This window comes from Thunnus thynnus, chromosome 17 (genome assembly GCF_963924715.1).
Source record: "Thunnus thynnus chromosome 17, fThuThy2.1, whole genome shotgun sequence".
NCBI classification, from domain to species: domain Eukaryota; kingdom Metazoa; phylum Chordata; class Actinopteri; order Scombriformes; family Scombridae; genus Thunnus; species Thunnus thynnus.
Window position 1 is genome coordinate 25088966 of NC_089533.1, and position 21749 is coordinate 25110714.

Sequence of the window (21749 nt, forward strand, 5' to 3'; positions counted from 1 at the left end):
TTTGTTTTTATACGAATTATTTTATACTTTTATTTCCATTTATAAGTATTCATCTCAAGTCGACAATTTACATTACAGCCCATCGGCTCTACGGAATTGTCTACAAGTCGATGTACTGTAAGTCAGCCATAGAGGGAGAAGGGGAATGGCGGTAAGACTGAGGGACGCCAGATAAGGCTAAAACAGGGGGGAGGACAGGGGAGGAAACTGGTTACTGCCGCCAGATCCCAAACTCAGCCCGAATCAACACAATGTTAGTCACACCATGATCATCCTCATCATCACTGTCGTTGTCATCATTCAGTCCAGTGCTGTTGTGCAGAAGGGAATGCTGGGAACTTGGAGGATTCAGTGCAGTGGACCTAGAAAAGAGGAGAAAGAGGTGAGATATGAGAAGGTGAGAAGGAAAGGAGTGTGGGGAAATGTGCTTTTAGGCTCCAGCTACACTTTTTTATTAATAACTGTTTTGTTATCTCAGTGCTGCTCATATTGTGATCAGATCTCAATATATGAATAGCTAGGCCGGGCTGGCCGTGGATGGGCATCAGTCATTTTTAAATCACTTTTTGTGAGGGAAGATTTGTTTGCTACGCTACTACTTGTAGCTTTTGCAGCACTTGCTTAAGCAGGCAGGAAGAGGTGGAGTTGGATGATCTTTCAAGTTGGCTGAGATCTGATCACAGCAGAAGCCAGTCCACCTCCAGACGTGGTCTGGACAATCCGATCGCATTCTAATAACAATGTGTTCTGAGTGCATTTACACCTGCATTAACATGTGTTTTTCCTTACAAATCAGACAGATACAGGTCACATGAATGGAGTCTTAGTTCAAAGTTGCAGTCCAAAAGCATCACTGGGCTTTGGTCTTGTTTGGTTGAATGGACTCATTTAGTCTTGCAGAACAGTGTTGTATTTCTGGTTTTGGTTTTACTTCCACCCTAATACAGTTGAGGTGAATGGTATTTCATTGGAAGCTCTCAAACAATTGGAAAATAACTTGAGAATCCAGTCGACACGATAACCCACAGACATTTCTGTGAACTGTTTTTAATGGAACGACTGTCTAACACTAGTGAATCAAAACTTGGACAACTTAAACCAAAACTATCAGTGTGGTGAGATACCACTGAAGTGGTGAAAATCATTTTTTATCTTTTGTAATTTTAGTGTACCAACCCTTTAAAAACATATAACTTCTCGCAGCATTTTGACTTGTGATAGTAGTCATGACAATGTGACAGTGAACCATCATGCACAACATCAGGACCCTGAAACTGAAGCAGCTAAATGGAAATCAGCCATCATTAATTTTATTATTGACACATTTTCTTTTCCAACTGTGACATGTGTCAAAATTTCAATCAGTGTTGACTGAATGTTCTTCTTCAAACGAGGCCTCATGCTACAGTATTTTATTAAACCCCAACTCAACGCGCTCGCTGCTGACCATGAATGAATCAGCAAATGATGTAACATGCTTACATTTGAGGTTGTGGGGGGCGACTCCTCATGACGTCCCCTCAGCCGCACTCTTCACACAAGCAGCAAAGGCCTCCATCAGATCTTTGCATCCCTCGGCTCCCTTCTCTGCCACACTGGAAGAAAGTTTAATGACAATTAGATCACAGTCGATTGCAGTACCTTATGATTTAAAAACGTTAATGTCACCTTCTCAAACAAATGGCACGTGGCTTGGAATAGAAAACAGAGAGAGGAATGGCAGAGAGAGAGAGAGATTTAGTCTGGCTTTTGTCAGCAGTAGTGGACTGGACTAAGTCCCAGTACAACTAATTCTGTTGACAAAACAGATGCTTGTTTCATGTGCTAACAGATTATAATGGAAGAAACGGCAAAATTAGAGTAATAGCAGAATCACCATAGTCTGATTCCTCTTTCTCCCTCATGATGAAGGAGGATGGATGAAGATAAATAAATGAGGGGATATGTAAAGGATCACTTAAAAATGATTTTCCTGCTTTTGAGGATTATATGAACTAAAGACTAATACTGTCAAGGTGACAAGTGTCCTCCCTCAATGCAAGATCTCCTTCACCAAGTTTGATCAAAACTACTTTTTATTTAGCAACAAAACAAACATATCCATTGAAATGGATTCTAGGAATTCACTCTGTAGCTGATTAATGAAAATCAAATGAGATGTGTTGGCTGACAAAGAAAGAAAAATGAACAAAAAGGAATGAAAGGGAAAGAGACAGAAAGGGTGAGTGCAGGCTGAGAGATTATTTCAGGCTCCCATGCAGGAGCAAACACAGCAGCCGACACTGCCACAGAGCATTAGGGTGATGGAGCGAAAGGGGGGGAGGAAGGGAGGGAGGAAGGGAGGGAGGGAAAGAGACAGAGAAAGAGGGGGCAGAGGGAGGAGTGAGGAATACAGAAAGCCCATCTGTTTGGTAGGACACCGGAAAGGGAGGTTGCGTGATAATGCAGAGATGACAAAACACAGAGGTAAAAGGGTGAGCCCACAGGAGGAGGGGTTTCATGTTACGTGAGTGTGAAGCCATCCTTTAGCTCCTCCCATCACTTTATGGTGTCTACACTTCCCTCTGTTCTGCTTTTCCTCCATCGAAGAGCAGGTCTCGTAATTATTCATCCTGACTTTTATCCAATATCTAGAGGCCTTAAAGGACAAAAGCTGGTAATATGGTCTTTTTGGTCTTTTTACAGGATTCGTTGACATTAAGAAAAATATAGAATAATACTAGCATGATCCCTTTAAATTATAACCCCGTAGATTTTCATGAACTCAAACCCCATTTGATACCATCGGCATATTTTCAGTAATAGCCACTCAGTTGATTGACGGTCAGTAATTATCTTTCTAGTAGTAGTAGACAGTAGTTTTGATCGTTAGTGGATCGTTAGAGTCCACCATTCTCACATCTTCACATGCATAAGAGATTCATAGCACATACATGTATGTATGTTGCTGTTTGTAATTTTGCAATATTATTGATATCGACCTCCCTATTTACTGTTCATTGTCCTACAGGTGTATCAGCGCATGAGGTGTATTAAGTTCCTGCTAATGCAAACTGAACACTTGCTATGTTAAATGCATTCAGCTGGGTGGCTTTTATTGTGAAGCAGTCACAGAAAACCTGCCATTAGTCACTGAGGTCAGTTAGAATAGTCGAATCAAATCAAACATTTTTGGCATTTTTTGATAGCGAGTCAGCCTTAAATACTGCAGGGAGTAATAAAACTCCTTATCTCCTTTTATGTGCCCTCTGTTGTGTGGAAAACTACTCGCACTGTGTGCAGCATGAAATCAGATTGCAGTTGCTCCTAATATGATGGAAAAAGGCAGATTATTGACTGACTTCTTTAATAAAAACAATATGAGTTTGTTTGGCTGCACTATAAACAGATGTAACAGTTTATGCTCAAGAAGCATTTGTTGCCCCCAGAGTTCTGGGACCTGTAGTATCACACTACAGTTTCATTTTCAGCCCTGTTCGATCACTCCAACACACATTTGAATAGAATAAAGTCTATTCCGTTTTCTCTAATTCTAAAGAGTGTGGAAACCAACACTATCACATACAGTGTCACAACCATTTCAATTTACTGGTTGAGTTACACGGGGCCATCTCTGCAGCTTTATCTCTTTGTATTGTGGCTGGGTGCCTGTTTGTGATGTAACACACAGCTGGCCGCTGCAGATTATCACTCAGCGCTTTACTAGGAGGGACGGAGCGAAGAGGGTGTATTGCTTCGTGAGTGTGCTATAGAGGCAGAGGGTGAGCGAGGAAATGGGAGCCATTGCGTTTGCGTCACTGCAAGCGTGCATCCGGAGTGTGCGTGTGCCAAAGACAGAGTCAATGGGTGCTGATGACCCAATATCAGTGCTGCAAAAAGTCTAACCCCGAGGGTGTGCAGTCAGATAATTCTGCCACAGCACCACTCGATCACCACAACACACACACGTATGTATGTACTCCTCATTTTCAATCCCAAGAGCAGCTGACTGCAACTGAGGTGGATGGAGGAACCATATCGACTCAAAGGAAACTGTCATTCCAATGTCATCTAAACCCGTAAGATCTTTTATTATGTAACACTGAAAACAGAAGCCCTGTCTCAGCATTGTCATGTACAAAAATAGAGGAAGTGAGAATTGAAGAGACATATAAGGGCTGTGAATGGGGGCTCTATTCGGATTTGTATTTTTCAAAAAGTAGCACGGCTCTGTTTCATCCTCTGTTAAAATTCTGACTTTCTTTTAACGAGAATATCATTAACCCTCAGGCTTTGCTACAAATTAATCCAATTCCACATTTTAAAAGCTACACAGCCCTAATTTGTACTCATACATGTGTATTGTGTTCACACAGGGGGATTACAGAGAGCATCAGTGCAGGGCGATCAGATGTGCAGGCAGAGGAGAGAGAGGAGCCGATGACATCACCACCAGCATAGCCATCACACAATCTCCTGAGAGAAAGCACGACTCTTTAGCAAGGTCATGTTACAGGGTCATGGGGCAAAACTGGGTTGTCATGGCAACCTGTGGCAAGTCTCAACTCAGGCCATGAACGTTTGGGTAAATCCAGACTGAACACTTATAGTTGCAAAAACATGAAGCTAATAAAGTTATTTGTAAATTGACTATCGTGCACTAGTTGCATCCTGACGCAGTGACACAGCATGTTCAATTCTGACTGATCAACACTCAGGCCGGGTGGAGAGTGATGTCGTCCTGTCTTGGACACAATCAGGAAATGAGGGTTGAATTATTTAGGCTGTTGGCTGGAGTCTGTCCTCAGGGACGAACATGCATAATAGATCACTGAGCAGGTGCGGCAGTAAAAGATGATGTAGAAGGCAATCATTAGTCAAAAAATCATGTGATTAAGGCTGAATGTGCCATGTTATTATCGGATGAGGAGCTGAGGGTCCACAAGAGAGCTGAGGGTCCCTAAGTACACAAGAATCAGTAAAGTCTCCTCTTCTTAGAACAGTGGTTCCCAATCTTTTTGGCAGTTGTGATCGATTCACAAATGACTGATTTTCTTTTCTAGTTTAGTTTGAATAATTTGTAAAAGGCGTGAAAACCCAAAACTCATTGTTCAGAAAAAAATGAATGTTTGAAAACAGAAAGCAGAAATGTTCTTTTGCTTAGTTTCTTCTGCTTTCTCAGCCTGTTAATGATCTCATGCCTACTCACATTTAACTTGTGACTCCTTATGGGGATCCCTAACCCCAGGTTGGGAACCACTGCTTTAGGAAGCAGGAAGGTTGCTAAGGTCTACCCTAGCCCCATTTGTGCTTCTCATGTATTACCATTACATTTGAACAGTTTTTTAGAAAGATATATAACTGTCAATCCAAACGTTATATAACACTTACCGTTGTTCTGAAGGTTTGTCATAATCCTCAAGGACACTTTGAACTATCTGGATGAAAAACTATTCTATTTGCCACACAATAAAAAAGGTATTTTCCAAGTTGCCACTATATTTCCTATCCAGGTAGCTGAAATGACGCGTCATTACTCATTTTATTACATTTTTTTAATGTTACTTTGTATGAAAATATAAAATAATACAGTGTAAAATCAATATAGACAAATATAGCAGATGATAAAATGGACATGTCATTTCCAGTTACCATGTCTGTTTGGATTTGGAAAAAGTGGAGATACTTTGGAAATTGGTTAAAAATCTCACTTATTATGCAGAAGACAGAATATTTTGTTATCCAGATGGTCAGAAATGCTGTAAGTGTTCTGGAAGATCACCTGGTGTTTATTTTTCCCAAAATCAGACACAGATGATGTAAGTTTCATGTCAGTACCTCTGGTTGGACTGGATACTCTTGCAGTTACAAGAATAGCTTGCAGTTAACAATATTTGTTAACCACACTGAAGGAACTTCCAACAGATCTGACAAGATTCTTCAAGTGACACAGAAGTGCAGAAGATCAAAGAAATTATAACTATAATGTCTGTTGACTACTAGGATTCATGATAGATGGTGCAGCATATGGGGGTTTGAGGAGGACTGGTGCCAGTCTGACACAACTATAGTACAGCACTCAGATTACTGACTTCTGCTGAGTCACCAAATTCCACAATGGAAACTAGCGCAGTTCCCACTAGCAAGAATGTATAGTACATGCATGTCTGCACATAGAACTACAGGCAATCAGTAACAGAGAGACGGAGTGTGTGTGTATGTGTGTGTGTGTCTATGAAGGGAAAAGGAAAGGGGTGTGTATGTGTATGTATGTTAAACTCATGAAAGAGCCTGGAGTCTCAAAGTATACAGGCTTACCACCAATTAACATGTTAGCTATAGGCGCTTGAACATGGTAAATATTAGCAAAGAACTGACGGTTCACTAAGTCACATAAAGTCAGCATGGGCACTATGGATCTATTTGTGTGTGTGTGTGTGTGTGTGTGTGTGTGTGTGTGTGTGTGTGTGTGTGTGTGTGTTTGTGTATTGATTATCCTGATTGACTATTGACTGCAAAAAAAAAAAATCATCCTGCAATAGCATTTCTGTCTTTAATTGAGTCCTAAAAATCATATTTTCTTAAAACTACTGAGAAAAAAAATCAGCCTGCACAACAAGAATGTTTTAACCTGTTTTCAATAGAAGAAAGAATTTTCTAGAAACTAGAAAAAGTAAGGCTGGTCACCACATTAGAGTAAATACAAATGAAACTAGAAACTAGAAAATACTGGGAACAAGTTGAGTCGCTTTAAAAAAACAAATGAAAATATTCTGACTGCACTGCATTCTTTCACTTGTTTAAAGAAAGTAAGATTTGACTTTAAGGACATTTTTGCAGAGCAGATAATGAAACAAATGCATTTGTTGGACTATTTGAGTAATACTGCTCTAGCATTTTTCCAGCAGCTGGAGATGCAGAATTATTCACCTCTACACGTAGCCAAAAACCTTAGTTATTGGGATTATAGGATTAATCAAATGACTGACGTAAAGGTAAAAATATTGCACATGTAATGCAATACATGTAATATATAATACTGTCTGTTAGACATACTTATAGCCTGTTGCATATACTTCACTTTAGTGTGACTTTGCGAGTGTGACATTGACAAGGTCATAACTTCCACAATAAAATAAAATCTTTAAAAATGAAAAAAAAACCTCCCAGCCTGAAATGTATACATATATATAAAAAACTGTCCTAAATCCACTGGAAAAACTCGAAATTTGACTTTGGGCAAGTATTAAGAGACGTTTATCACCACCACATGGGTGCCTAAAGCCAATATGGCCGCCTCTGTATGACTCTGAATGTGAGGCTGTCTGCTTATTTGGCTGTCCTTAAAAGAAGCGAGTGTCAGGTCAAGCAGTAACGTGATCTATAGCAGGGAACATGTCATGGTATCCTACATATACATTGTCAGTCATACATACTTCTATCCATGACTTTTTAAAGCCGCTGACTATAAATACACAGAGGTTCTCGTATACATTACATAGGCAGCCATGTTAAATCTATAGTTACGTTGGAGTGTGGCTCGGTTGGAATAAAATGGAAAGACCAGACAGGCCGGCCGCGTGTTCTGAAACAACAGTTCCTCGGTGCTTCAGTTTAGCAGCTGGTAATATGTAGAAGCATTCATCACATCATTGGCCACATGCAGAGCAGGAGGCATTGTCAGAGGGGCAGCTGAGTATCTGAATCTGAACACACTTTCCCTCATGCAAACCTAATTATATAAATAATTACAAAACCTGGATCCAGATGTTGCACTTTCATAATGATCACCATGCCTTCAGGGCAACATGTCTCCCATCTTCTTAATCGAAGTTGAATTGTTAGCTTGCCCCAGCAGATTTTAAAGACGTTCACTTGAATGGCACTTAAGATGGCAGTATCCAAAGTAGAGGTCAATGACAGCATATTAAATTCACCACTGGTCAAAACAAAACAAAACTTTTTGGAACATGGTTACCTTGCAAAAGATGAGCAGAGACTTGGTTTGACAGTTGAGGTATTTCTAGCTGACAAATTAGACCAAAGTTGTGTTAAAACATTTAAACAACCATTGCCAGCTTGGTCAAATGATAGATGATAGAAATCAGAGTTATAACTCCTGAGTTCAAATGTCTGACTAGCGGGTCTTTATCTTGATTTTAATTTGTCCAATGGGCCACGATGTGAGTTTGCTCAGGTTTGATCCTGAGCCTGTTGGACAAGGATCCAAAATGAGCAAGGTTAAGTATGTGATTGTATACCACTGTGGCCCTCAGATTAACACTTGCAGCTTAACATGTACGGCCCCATTTGCAAGTGCTGGTGCCTCGTGGATTTCCACTTTTCAAGGTCATAGGTTCAGGTTCTCCTGACACCAGCTCTTTGTGAGAAAGCCCACATACAATAAGGTAATCACCTGAAACTATGATATGTTGCATGAGTGACCAAACACCCTATTACCGTAAACCTATTATACTGTCATTTTAAAAACCCTGTAGAGTCCCGACCTTGACCAGAGCTCCCAGTATAGACCAACTTGCACTTTTACAAGCTGCAATAAATGGCACCGCTGCTCAGCATGCCTCCACTGGAACTGAGAAGAAAAATGTGGCAGCTTCAAATCAAGAGCAGCTAAAGTTATTTATCAATGATGGATCAGTTTTATTCATATAACCTGAACATAAAGCTGTCAAAGATTCATTTAGACATTCTTATCTAAAACTAACTATCAAGCCTGTTGATTCAAAACAAAGTTCCACTTGTAAATTTTTTACACAAGATTACCCAATCACCCACGCCTTCCCTGCCCTGCCAGCCCTCCCTCCTTCACCTCAACTTGCTGTCTTATCTAAAAGCTTCACACACTCGCCGCCACTTTATCATGGCCTAACAGCCTGGCTGGAATAGGCTGGACAGCCTTTACTATCAAAAAAATTGTTTATCTTGCTCAATTATAATGAATAAGAACAGAAAAATTAAAAATTACGAAACTCAAACTATTCCCCAAGCATTCAAGACTGTAAAGATACTAACAAATTGCTCATGATAATCCATTTGATTAGAGTTCAAAGCCCCAGCCTGGCTGCCATCTACAAAAAAAAACCCTATCTGTCAAAATGGACTCAAGAGGAGGTGTGGAGGGTTGATGGTAACTGTATGTAGAGATGTCCAGCAAAGTGTCATGTCCCTGAGCTGCACACACACCGAGCGGTCATCCATGTTGTTCTGTGTCTGCTGAGAATGTGTGCAACAAAAACCCAAACCCAAAAATATCCCTGTGCTGGTGTCTCTGACCGTTGACACAGCAAGATGCAAGAAGTGACAGCGGTGACGAACAGAACGAGCTAACGCAAGGTTTTCTGGGTAGGGAAGGGTAGTGACGTAAGCAGATTCCCAGCCTCCATCCATGCGTACAGGCGAGCATCAAACATCACCCCGCTGCCACATATCATTAACCCCCAAATCACTCTCCCCTAAATTGGGTACCCAAAGTTTTCATAACCTTTACCCCTGCACCCTGCTAACATGTCGAATTCAGTTACATTTCAGCACGCGAGAATTCAGATCCAATTCATTCTCTCTTGGTGGCTTTCAGCGCCAACCACAGTGTCCTCTGAAGAGACTCCATTTTAGAATGGCGCATTTTAGGATGCTGCTGTCCTCCAATTTAATCGCCAACCCCTCCCTGTTAGCCCTGTGCATTGTTAAATCAGCTCAGAATTTTTTGCATTTTCTGCTTCAAACTTGAATGCGATGCTCCCTTTCTTTTTGGCTGTTACATAGCTTGTTAGGTAACGTTCAAGCAAATCGACGACTGAAATAATCTGGTTTTTGCTTAGGGCCTCTCTACCTTCAGATGATCTCTGAATATATAGAGCAGAAGACAAGCTTGAATGTTTGAAGGCAAGCCTTGAAGCCAGAGAAGAACTTGCAAAACCTTCAGAGGTGGACCAATGATTGCAAGAGCTTGTCAGAAGGACTGAAGGACTGTTCTTCACTGAGGGTTGTGCAAAAGAAGAAGAAACACATTTAGTCTTTTTCTTTTGCACATCTCTTTGCACATGCACACCATCACCTACCATTTGTCCAGGTCAGCCTTGATGCTGGCACAAGCAGCGGGGACGGGGGCCTCAGCGGGGGCAGCGGCGGTCTCGGAGTCCGACATGTCTGTGGTGCTCTGTGTGTTGAGGGTGCGTGTCCTGTCCTGTTCCTGTCCTCCAAACGCCTATGGATCCGAGCGCCACCAACAGAGAGAGAGACAGAGAGACAGTGGAAATGAGAGTGAGTTGGTGAAAGGGGAGGGCGCACAGGAGGAGGTGGGAGGAGATAAAACATGTGACAGGGCAGCACACATGTGTACACAGAGGTCGGGGGCGGGAGGGGGACTCAAAGGTGAAAGGGTAGTGACCCAAACTAAAGTTCAGAGGTAGAAGATTGGGAAACACATTCCAGAGATAGCAGGTTGGAAGGACAGAGGAGGGGAAGTAGGAGCTGTTGAGGTTCCCTTGATGTCAGATTCATTAAGTGGTTTGATGCTTACAGTGCTATTGCAATGCCAAGAGGGGTTCTTGGTTCCTTCCCAACTGTACAACTCAGGCACAGACACATTAGCTTAACACTGAAGTCATTGAGACATGTGATTAATGCCAGGCTGAATATCTGCTTATCAAATACTAAATGTTTCAGTAGAGGGGGAAAGACTCACATTGGCTTGAAGTCAGAGTCATACGTTTCAAAGCCCATGCACAATGTGATGGAATCAATTAAGTGCCGTGTGTGAGTGTGTGTGTGTGTGTGTGTGTGTGTGTGTGTGTGTGTGTGTGTGTGTGTGTGTGTGTGTGTGTGTGTGTGTGTCAGGGGGTGGAACATGATGGTAGTGGAAGCCAATCCTTCAACATGATCTGTCCATTGAGTTGTGCCACCTAGTGGCAGCTTTGTGCATCAGGTTTTAGCATCTTGATGCTACTGCAGTCTTCCTCTCAGCACATGGCAGCTAGCTTCAAAGGTCAGGAAATGTAATGCAACAAAGGGTCAGCAACAGAAGCAACATGATTTTGGGCTAAACAAAGTGGAAGGACATTTGTCTTTCAAAACTGACTTTTATCATTAGTAAACAATATACTTATATATTGCATTTATTCAACACTGTGCAGCATGGGAGCAGTGGCCACATTCGGCCATATGTCCTTGTCTGAACAAACCCAAAGTTTTTCCAAGGTCACAGAAGATGACTCAACAAGACATCTCACAAAGAGTTTTGAGCCCAACAGCTGCAGGAATGTGATTTTTAGCTCAGTTTTTTTGGTAAGATTTTGTGCTATTTTCTGCTGAAGCCCAGTACCCACTAGATTTTTCATCTTGAGGCCCATTTATGCACCATTTGAGAACATGTGTGGAATATTGATGGCCACCAAACTGAACAGTTTTCAGTATTTCCTACCTTTGGAAGAAAATGATTCATATTAAACTGTTGATGGCCTCTTCATATTCAATGCAACATCAATGCTAAGAGCACCACACATGGAATGAATGCAGCTCCATTTTATTAGATTTCTGTGCAAAAACTCCACAGTGTATATTAAAACATGGAAAAGTTGAGGCAGAAGAACATTTGCATCCCTGGGATTTTGATTTTGATTGCTGGCTCTGTGGAGTAACCTCTACTCACCTTATTTTGCAGAAATAATGCCACTGTCCTCATACATAAATATGTTTTGTTCTACAAATAAAAGTAAAGTCTGCATGCTGTGAAAATTAGGACCTAAATATGACTGTAGATTATCCATTACTATTGCAACAAATTACTTACACTTGAGTAATGTTACATCCATCACCATGCAGACATTATGCAACAAACTGCACCAGCAGTCTGAATGCTGCAGTATGCTGCTCTATTTCTTTGCACAAACTGTGAAAACAGGTAACTCCTTTGCAGTGTTTGCACTATGAAATAAATCTCTGATGATGAACACATTTATTCACTTCCCAAAGACACAAATCCCTTTTAAAATAAACAAACTAAAGTAATTTAACTAACTTTTCCTGGCGTGTCTCAACCAAACAGCTTTTTGTGATTTGTGGCCATTCCCCCTACTATTTACCTGGCAAAGGTTGTACACGAGACTATGAATTATTGTATATGCAGTCCTCAGTGAAAATGCTTGTGTTACCTGCCAAAGACAATTTTAACACAATCCACGATCCACTTTGATTGCATGGCCTCTGCTGTTGCCTAAAATAGTGCTAGCTGCTCATTCATATTCAAAAAAGAGAGAAAAAAGTGTGCAGTGTCTAAATTACATTAGCATCAAATGTCAACCAATTAACTCTGGGTGGAAAAACCTCTTCTTCTCACCTTCTCTTGCAGAAATAATGCTTAGTCATTCAAAATTTCTCTGGCAGAGGACACAAGACAAAGCTAGAAATCATGTACAGTAAAAATTATGACTCAATGGCAACATAAGATAGAAAAATAACTGTTAAAGTAATGCTATGTGTGTAATATATTTTGAATCACTGTTCTATTCAAAGTACATGGTGTTCAAATCATGCTGGTTGTATGGAAATAAAGTTTTTAAACAACAAAGAGCTTCTCTGGGAAGCATATAGAAATGTGCTTTAATGGGAAACCCATTCCTCACCTCTTTGTGAGTCCATGTGCACCAGGACACAAGAAGGAACACCATGTACTTTAAGTAACACAAGTGGTTTCCTGTGCAGAAACCCAGCATATGAGACTGAATTCATCAAACAATGCCATTATTCCTACCTATCTGCAGATGGGACGTCTTGGTCCTGAGTAAGACAGCTCAAAAGTGGATCTAAGTGTGTGCAGGAGTCACCAGAAAATGCCAAGGGGGCTCAGTGTGCTGCAACTGCTCTGTAGTGAATGTGATCTCACTGAAAGGGGGTGTGTTGCTGTGGTTTATGGCCGTGCATACATGTGTGTGTGCATGTATAGTGCCGGGGGGTAGGGCTGAGAGGGGGAGGGGGGAGACAGAAAGAAAAAAAAGAAAGAACCACAAGGAAGTTTAAGCCAGGAGGGTGACAGACTACAAAAGAAGACACTCCTGTTTGAGATTCCATGAGGGTTGACATAGAGCTAAAGAGGGGCAACATGTGTAACATATATGTCTGCCTGGCTGCAGTGCACTGCAGCAAGGTTGACATCTCAACCCATAAAACCGTGAAATATGGCTCCTGTGGTCCTCATGTTGGTTGCTCACAATCCTTTCTAGAGCCTTCCAGCCTTCATTTCCTTCTTATCTCTGTCTATTATGTGAATGTTCTTTGCTGATATGCATAAGCCCCTCAGGCCCAATGCTGACTAAGTAACACTGTATACATGTTCAAACACCAAAAACACACACACACCCTCATTTTTGCTTTGTAAGAGAAAGCCAGCACCATGCAACTGTTTTCCTGTCAACAAGTGGACATTCGCTTGCAGCAGTTGGGTTACTTGAATACAAAAAATGTGTGTGTGTTTGTATGTTTTTGTGTGTGTCCCAAGACACTACCATCACTGGAGGTGGTACCTTGCATGTGATAGAATCAGAGGAGAATTCAAAGTCAGTCTGTAGGTCACACATGGGAGGCCTGCTGCGCATGTGCATGTTGGCACATGTATACATGATGTGTGATAGATTAGAAGGAGGAGGCTCATGGCTGGTAGTAGAGCACAGACGGGTGTTTAAAGCAAAGTGTCATAGGTGATATACAGGGGTGGGCGGGTGACTTTGGTGCTCCTAAACAAAAAAGTGTCCATGTGAAGCAGAGGGCTCCCACAGTTTATTCCACAGTGAAAGAATGTGTCGACAGTTTCTGTGTCCTTGAAAGGAGAATGGATATGTAACTTTCTGAGTAGGTTTCCTGTAAAGGACAAAGAAGTGATGAACTTAAAGGTACCGAAAAGAGTTTTCTTGTGAACAAATAAAGTTATTTTTACATTATTGTTACTCACCAATAATATACTGCGTGTATCTTTGAGGCATGACAAACTTATTAAATGCATTTCCTTCCTCATAAAACATTTGTGAAGACAATTTTTTGAATATTTTCAATTCTGTAAGGTTTACATTTATGTTTGCTAACGTGGAGTCTTTTCCATCACATTACCAACACCAAGTTGACCAAAAGGGTGACTCATCCATAAAAATATTACTTCCTAGCACTTTTAGTGGTCAAACACTCTACAGGGCACTTTAAACTTGCATTAAGTGATTTTTTGGCCACTTGGGGGCTGTGGAAACAACAAGTTGACACGGCTAACTTGTTAGCAAACAGTTACTTATTTACACATCCAGCAGTTATGGAGTCTGTCTCTTTAGCTGCAAAGTATTTACCAGCTGGTCACTAACTTTGTCTGTTTTCCATTTGGTCTTTGCCAAAATGACACTAAAAAAGACACTATGAAAGTGGTGAGAGTTAACCCAAACAGTAAAGTTGCAGCTGGGCAGCCAAACAGCTAAACTGAAACTTGCTATATAACTCTGTAAAGCTGAGGGGAGATGCAGATTCAGGTGATAATTTATGGCAGTGGTAAATGAGAGACCGGCATCGCTGGCCTCTCGTTTACCAAAACTGCCTTATCAATGACTAAATCACTTGCCAGCTTCAGCATAGATATAGGTGCCTCTAGGCTCCGTCCCCTGTTTTGCTGTGCTGTAATATGCAGCCCTGCCGTGAAATGCAACCCCCTCCTGGGAAACATAGAGGTTATATGATTATATGACTTGACACAGTAGAACACGTTACATTTACAGGACAGCTGATATTCTGGATCAGAAGGTTATTGTTTTTGACCTATGTGAGTAGCCTATATACAGGCTAACCCGACTGAGAGCACATACTTATTGTTGGTAAGAAAAGCTAGGATTATTTAGCTGTGTGAAACTCCATGTGAAATACTTTCAACTTGCACCAAAAAAAATCCATTTCATTTTGTAATTATGGCTGGAGTATATTCCACAGAATGTGGTGTTGTAGAATAAGAAAGGCATTGGTTTGCATTCATTATTATCCATTATGAATTATGTGTTTTAAGGATTTTGTGTTGAGAAGACCATAAGTTATTTACACTCTTTAAAACTCTTCTAAAGACTGTAAATAATAAATATGAGATAGTTTTTCCCCCTTCTTTTGGTTGCAATATCAAAGCGAATGCGAGGGGCCGCATTTCACGGCAGGAGTGCATATTACAGCACAACACCCCTCAGTAGTCTTAATTTTGGCACTTTCCACACAGCATAATAACTCTGTGTAGGTTCATCACTATCAGCAATGCCTCTCACATCACACATTGTTATGATAAAAAAAATATCGATTATAGCTGCTTTAACTACGGAAAAGATGAAGCAGAACCATTTCTGTAACTTGAGAAAGTACATAGGATAACATGTCTTATTATTTTTAATGATTGACATATTTAACTGAACAGGAAGACAAAGTTAATATTGTTTCTTGTTTAGATGGCCTGTTGAGCACAGAGCAAAACAGAGTTTAAAAGACTTAGTATGATTCAAAAAATTAATTTAATCATTAAAATTTCTGCCAGGATCAACACAACCAAATATGCACCATGAAAGTTTAATATTTTATAAAACTTGCTCACAGCCCAGAGATGCAGACTGTCTGTGTGCAATGTCATGTTGATGTACAAATAGAGTGTCCCAGCTGCCTGCCTTTTCTCTGTCATGGTTTGATCGTCTCCATCCTCCTCTTCCTTCTCGTCTTCCTCCATTTCCTTGGTAAGTCTGATTGCATTGTCATGTTGGACCTGCCATTCCACATCTGTCCACCACATGTCCCCATTGAGTTACTGCCTCTGTCCATTAACTTATCGGTCACCTCTCCTACAGACCTTTATACTGTTTGTTTAACCAGAAGAACTAATAGGCAAGATGTTGCAAATATATTTAGTTTTCACATAGTGTAAATGTATTTGCATCAGAATTGTATAGCTATTTTTGATCTGACACAACACATGGAAACATGGAGCAATTAAAAGAAATCCCTTTTAATGTGAGAAACTACAAAATCACATTAACACTTGCTGTGCCGTCTTTATAATAACTTCCTATAGGGTTTAAATTAACTGATTCTGTCCTTTTATGTATATTTTGGAAAATATATATTTATATATTTTATGTCTTTTTATATGTTGTTATTATATTTTATATGTCTTTTTATATTTATATTTATTTATTGTTTTTACTGTAATGCAGCATCACAACCAAAGTATTTCACACAATTGTACTTGTATAATCGGAGTGACAACAAACATCTTGAAACTTGAAACATAACAATAAATGACATGCAGCTCTGAAATTACACAACTGTGAAAACAGTTGTGTAATGTCTTCTGTCGTTCTGTAGGGAGCTTTTCCAACATCCCGGAAACTCTGAAAGACATGGGTATTTATCAGGCAGGAGAAGTCTGATGAAAGATGCTACCAACTTGCATAATGGGAAACGTAGGATCCAGTGTTTTTGTAGCCTGTCTGATAATAGGGAATAAAAGTAAGGATATCTCTGCCTCTGTTTCTTCGATTTTGACAGTTCTGTTTTTAATTTGTTGCTTGTAAGTGCCCCAGCTTTGTAAAACCCCAATAATAAATCACTGATCTCTTTTACACACTTACAGACTGATTGATAGAGTAAATCATGGAATTTTAGCATTTAAAAACACTTAATTTGAAACATATATGAAGAAAACAGTCACATAGGTCACTAATGGTATTACTGCTACAGCATCTGCTTCTCCTACTACCAGTGTTACTAATCTACTATCTATCTACTATCTATCTATTTCATAATCATCTTTGTGCACCACTTTTCAAAACAATGATGAAGTGCATAACTGCTATTAAAACAAATGTAAAACTAAACTAAACATGGCACAATTAAACTGAAGTAAAATATGATATATGGATGTAGATAAAGGGAGAGCACTGGAAACAACAATTGAGGCCAATCTGTGGTAACTATATCTCAGGATTTTAGATTTTCTATTCATATTAACATATTTTGTCTCTTTCTTCATCTCGTTCATCTTCACTTGAGCTCTTTTGACCTTTCGGTTTGAGAATGCATGAAGCAGGTAATTAGCATGCACTGCAACTACAGTAAGAAAAGGTCAGCTGAGTAATCGACTTAAACGATCACCAGTAATTTAACCGTCAAATGACGTTGTGATGAATTAAGACACGTGTCAGAGTATTACAAAACACTGCGTGAACATCACTGTTTTTATTCATCCACCTAATTACGATCAACAAAGAACTTTTTCCACACGCGCACACACACACACACACACACACACACACACACACACACACACACACACACACACACACACCTGACTGCACCCTGTTGCATCCATTCAAATCCCCTTGACTATGTTTCTCATTATGAACTGGACAAAACAAGTTCCAAACAATTAGCGCACACTCAGCCCACTGCTGCATAACCAATCTGTTGAAGCAAAGGAACTATAAAACAGAGGTAAGATGGAGCAAGAGAGAGAAACAGCAACAAGTAAAAGAAAGGAAGACAAACAACTAAGAGACAAAAGAAGAAAAATGGCTCACAGAGGAACCAATGGCAGCAAACTCTTCATGACAGGTGAGATGAGCTTGGCTTATCTATTTTATCTGTCTGTGAAATTATTTGAAAATGGTAAATTATTTGCATTTTTATTGTTTGATTTATACAATACCATCTATTACACTACATATAGAGAAATGTATCTATTTTAAGGTAGTTAATAATTATTATTTCTATGGAAAATTGGGGGCACAAAATCTCTGTACCACCTGTGACTGTAATGAAAAGTAGTTAATCAACATTTTATTTGTTCTGCTGCTCAAATCTAAGATTTTAAGCATTATGTACTCACTAGAGCAAGACAGGTAAATCACCCGAAATATCACCTGATATAAGCTCATCACAGATATATCACTATCGGCTGATTAACAGTAAAGTAGAAAAATGCAAAAGATAGATTTGAGGTGATTTAGAAACAGTGTCTCCATTACATATTTTGTCCACCAGAGACATGTTTACTGTATTTTTCCAACTGTAAAATGTCCCACTCACTACAGTACTTTAAAAAACAAATTAAAGAAATCCTTATCACAGATGTTTTCTAATGGTGTGTAGTCATGTGAAAGAAAAATATGACTATTTACACTGATATCAGACATTTTGTACTCTTTTATATCTGTATCAGCCTCAAAAATCTTTTCAAGTATCGTACTTACTATTCACCAAAAGTGGAATAATTCTATTTTTTTAGCTGACAAGATTCATTCAATCATTATTCATTCATGCAGGTGTAGGATGGATTCAGGAGACATACAATATCTTGAGGGAAGGTATAAAAAATACTGAAATATCATGCTGCATTGATATCAGGTTGGAAATCCAACTGCAATTACAGCGGCTCATTAGGGTAGGCAAACCAATTTCACTGTTACGGTATATGTTAGCATCTGATCATACAACTTCTTGTTGTAATGTAATTTATTAATTGTTAATTGTAATTTAGCTAGCTAGCTAACAGCTCATTGGTGTGGTTCAGCTCTCACTGGGTGAGTGTTGCTGATGTGGAGTTGTAAAGCCCATGTGACATTAAGCTCAACAAATAAAATTGACTGAACTGAAAAAAACAAAAACTCTGTCTTTTTTGTAACTTTTCCATTCTTCATAGTGTTGTATACGGTGGCAGCATGCAGTGCCATCCCCATCAGCGACCTGCTGGATCGAGCCTCTCAGCACTCTGACAAACTGCACTCCCTCAGCACAATACTCACCCAAGAGCTGGTGAGTATCTGTTTGTGTAATGCTTTAATACTTCAGTTGATATTTACTGATCTTGGCAGTGCGATGGGATCTGAGCCTACCCAAACCATTGTTTTTATTGTTGAATAAAACACTGAATAAAACCATTGTTTTATTCAGTGATGCTCCTGGCTTCCTGACTACCTTGGGTCAGAGAGCCTCCAAGTCTTCAAGAACTGCATGGGAGTGCACAGACCTAGTTACACTTGCTTGTGGTTCTAGTTTTCTCATGTCTTCAGGATAGCTGGAAGAAAATACTGCATGAAACAAACAAACAAATAAAAAAAAGCAATTACTGTGAATCTTCTAAGATGTAAGATTTTGTTAAACCCTTAAATGTTCATTACCTTAAAAGACCATGCCAGTGATTGTGCAAGATTTTAAGCTTTTATATGATTTCCAACTTTCAGCCATTGGTTTCCATTTATTTATGCATCATCATGCAGAACTGTAATGCTTTCCATCATATGGAAACATTTATTTATTCATCAGTTATGCTTTAGTTAATTGTCAATGTACAGTACAGTAATAATCACCCTCTGTCCCTCCTAGGACTCTCATTTCCCTCCTATAGGCCGGGTGATCATGCCCCGCCCTGCAATGTGCCACACCTCCTCCCTAGAGACACCCAATGACAAGGAGCAAGCTCTTCAAGTGTCAGTAAGTGACTGTCACTTTCAAAAAATCTTTCTGATGTGATGTCCTCGCCTTTACCTCTTCGATCTTCTATTTGCCACTTTCACCTCCCTTTTATCTGTTCTCTGCCACTGTCACGCGTCATATTGGCTCTCCTATCCTGTGGGAGTCAAGTGTTTCATCAGTGCAATGTTCCTGACTATTCTATCTCCCTAAAAGAGGAGTTCCCCCCCACAAATACAAATGTTTGACATTATCTAATCATTATGATATCAGTTGAAACTTGACTGAAATTTCTATGGCTACAAACTAAAGAGCTAAAAGGGAGATTAAAATAATCATAATCATATTTCTCTAGAAAGCAACATTTGGATTGCAATTCTAAGAGGTCCTGATTATAAATTCTTGCGTTGCATGGCAACTGAAGCAAGGATGTTTTAATGTTTTACAACTTTCCAACCTTTTTGTAATTTACCTGATTCAATCATAATATTACAAAAATGAAATTGCATTTATTGGTAAATGGATGACTACGGTTTGAAAAAAATTGCGTACGACGAAGTACTAAATGGATTATTTTTCATTCATTTCATTGTGATATTAACTTTTTAAGAAATCAGTGAGATTTACTGACCTCTGCTGGCAAAAAGTTGGAATTGCAGCATCTTTAGACAAGTTGATGACACACCAACTGGAATATCTGCACAGGCTATTGCAATCCAATCCAAAAGCTAAAACACCACCTCTGTAAAGCTTGACACTCCTGAGATCTTCCTGTTCCCTTTCTTTTTCTCACTTTTTTCTCTTCCATTTTCATCTCTTGTCTTTTGACTTCTCCTCCAGGAGTCAAACCTGCTGTCATTGGCTCGTTCCCTGCTCCAAGCCTGGGCAGACCCACTGGTAGTCCTATCGGCCTCTGCTAACAGCCTGCCTCACCCAGCCCAGAACAGCATATCCAACAAGATCCAGGAGCTGCAGGAGCACTCCAAGAATCTGGGAGATGGTCTGAACATACTATCTGGCAAGGTGTGCAAGTGTGGGATGAAAAACACTTAAACACTTAAAATGTATTGCTGTTTCACTCATTAAATCACTTTCCCTGCCTCTGTTGTCTCCCAGATGGAACCAATGGCTCAGACCATCTCATCACTGCCCTACAGAGGCAACAACATCGGCCAGGACAAGATATCCAAATTGATCAACTTCAATTTCCTTTTGTCCTGCTTCCGCCGGGACTCTCACAAGATCGATAGCTTTCTGAAGGTCCTACGCTGCCGGGCAGCAAAGATGCAACCCCAGCTGTGCTAAAGAGCGAGGCAGCCAGCTTGACTCTGAGGGGAGGTTTTTCTCAAAGCTTATATTGCCTAGTATAGAATAGCATGTACTAGGAATCTACAGCTAGTATTCTTATTGCTAAGTAGTAGGCATTATGAGCTTTCAGAAGGTGAGCATAAGGAGGAGTTACAGCCACACACAGGAAATCATCTTTTGTCTGAAATAACAAAACACTGACTATAATCAGATAGTCAGATAGGTGCAAAAATATAAGGTGAAAAACATCAAAAAGGGTGGTTTTAACCCTTACTGATGAAAGATTTCTCTTTACATTTTTGGGGAATTTGGTTTAGTTCTTATTTCTTTCTTACTGACTTAAAAGTCAGACATTGAAACAGGTTGAGAAATTTCAAGTAGAAGTAGGGGAGTCTTGCTATTGGGTCATTCCTCACACATTCTTGATGAAGGACAGAGCATGGCTCATACTATACACACTTCCCCAGATGTTTCCAGCTGGTCTGGCATTATGAACTGACCGTCTTGTGGACACAAACTGCGGTAAATCAGTGTGCTATCTCTCCTGTGACTCCTCCTCATCTTTTCCTTCTACTAAAGCAGAATCCTCTCAAAGCCAAGTTTCCAAATGTGTACAGTTTGACTTGGAGAATCCAGCTGGGGTATGAACATCATTAGATCTTAAACAAGCCAATTTTACTTCACCTGAAATCCTGCTGGATTTTATACATATTGGTCATCACTTAACTGCAAACTTTGTAAATCCCTATCGTGCCAACAGTTTCTCTTCAAGTCATTCTTTGCACAAGGATGCAGGGCTTCACTGGAGAAGGATTTTCTCTGCCTAACTAATGCTTGACTAATGACAAATTGCTGCATTTGCACTTTAGATTTAATGACACTTTCTTATAAGCAATTTTTGAATTCAATGCCTATCAACAGAAATGTTTTCCTTAAAATATATCAATAAAAATCATCTCTTGCACAGTAAAAATCTTAGT

The 21749-nt window shown here is 39.8% G+C and overlaps 1 protein-coding gene and 2 long non-coding RNA genes across 6 annotated transcripts; 2 read left to right on the top strand and 1 right to left on the bottom strand.

Annotated features, from left to right (window-relative positions):
- Nucleotides 1-12898, bottom strand: LOC137201426 (uncharacterized). Of its 4 annotated transcripts, none has more exons than XR_010932174.1 (4): nt 12749-12898; nt 10059-10204; nt 1483-1595; nt 1-362 (listed from the first exon to the last, which is right to left on the bottom strand). It is a non-coding gene; the product is annotated as an uncharacterized lncRNA (long non-coding RNA). The 4 variants fall into 4 exon arrangements; XR_010932175.1 differs by lacking the exon at nt 12749-12898 and adding an exon at nt 10685-10699; XR_010932176.1 differs by lacking the exon at nt 12749-12898 and adding an exon at nt 10520-10534.
- Nucleotides 3809-4630, top strand: LOC137201427 (uncharacterized). The gene is made up of 2 exons (XR_010932177.1): nt 3809-4058; nt 4356-4630. It is a non-coding gene; the product is annotated as an uncharacterized lncRNA (long non-coding RNA).
- Nucleotides 12899-17507: 4609 nt separating the features above from the next.
- Nucleotides 17508-21742, top strand: prl (prolactin). The gene is made up of 5 exons (XM_067616482.1): nt 17508-17604; nt 18692-18804; nt 19375-19482; nt 20302-20484; nt 20578-21742. Exons 1-5 carry the CDS (start codon nt 17562-17564, stop codon nt 20764-20766), a joined length of 636 nt encoding a protein of 211 aa, XP_067472583.1. The 5' UTR covers nt 17508-17561; the 3' UTR covers nt 20767-21742.
- The last annotated feature ends 7 nt before the right edge of the window (nt 21743-21749 follow it).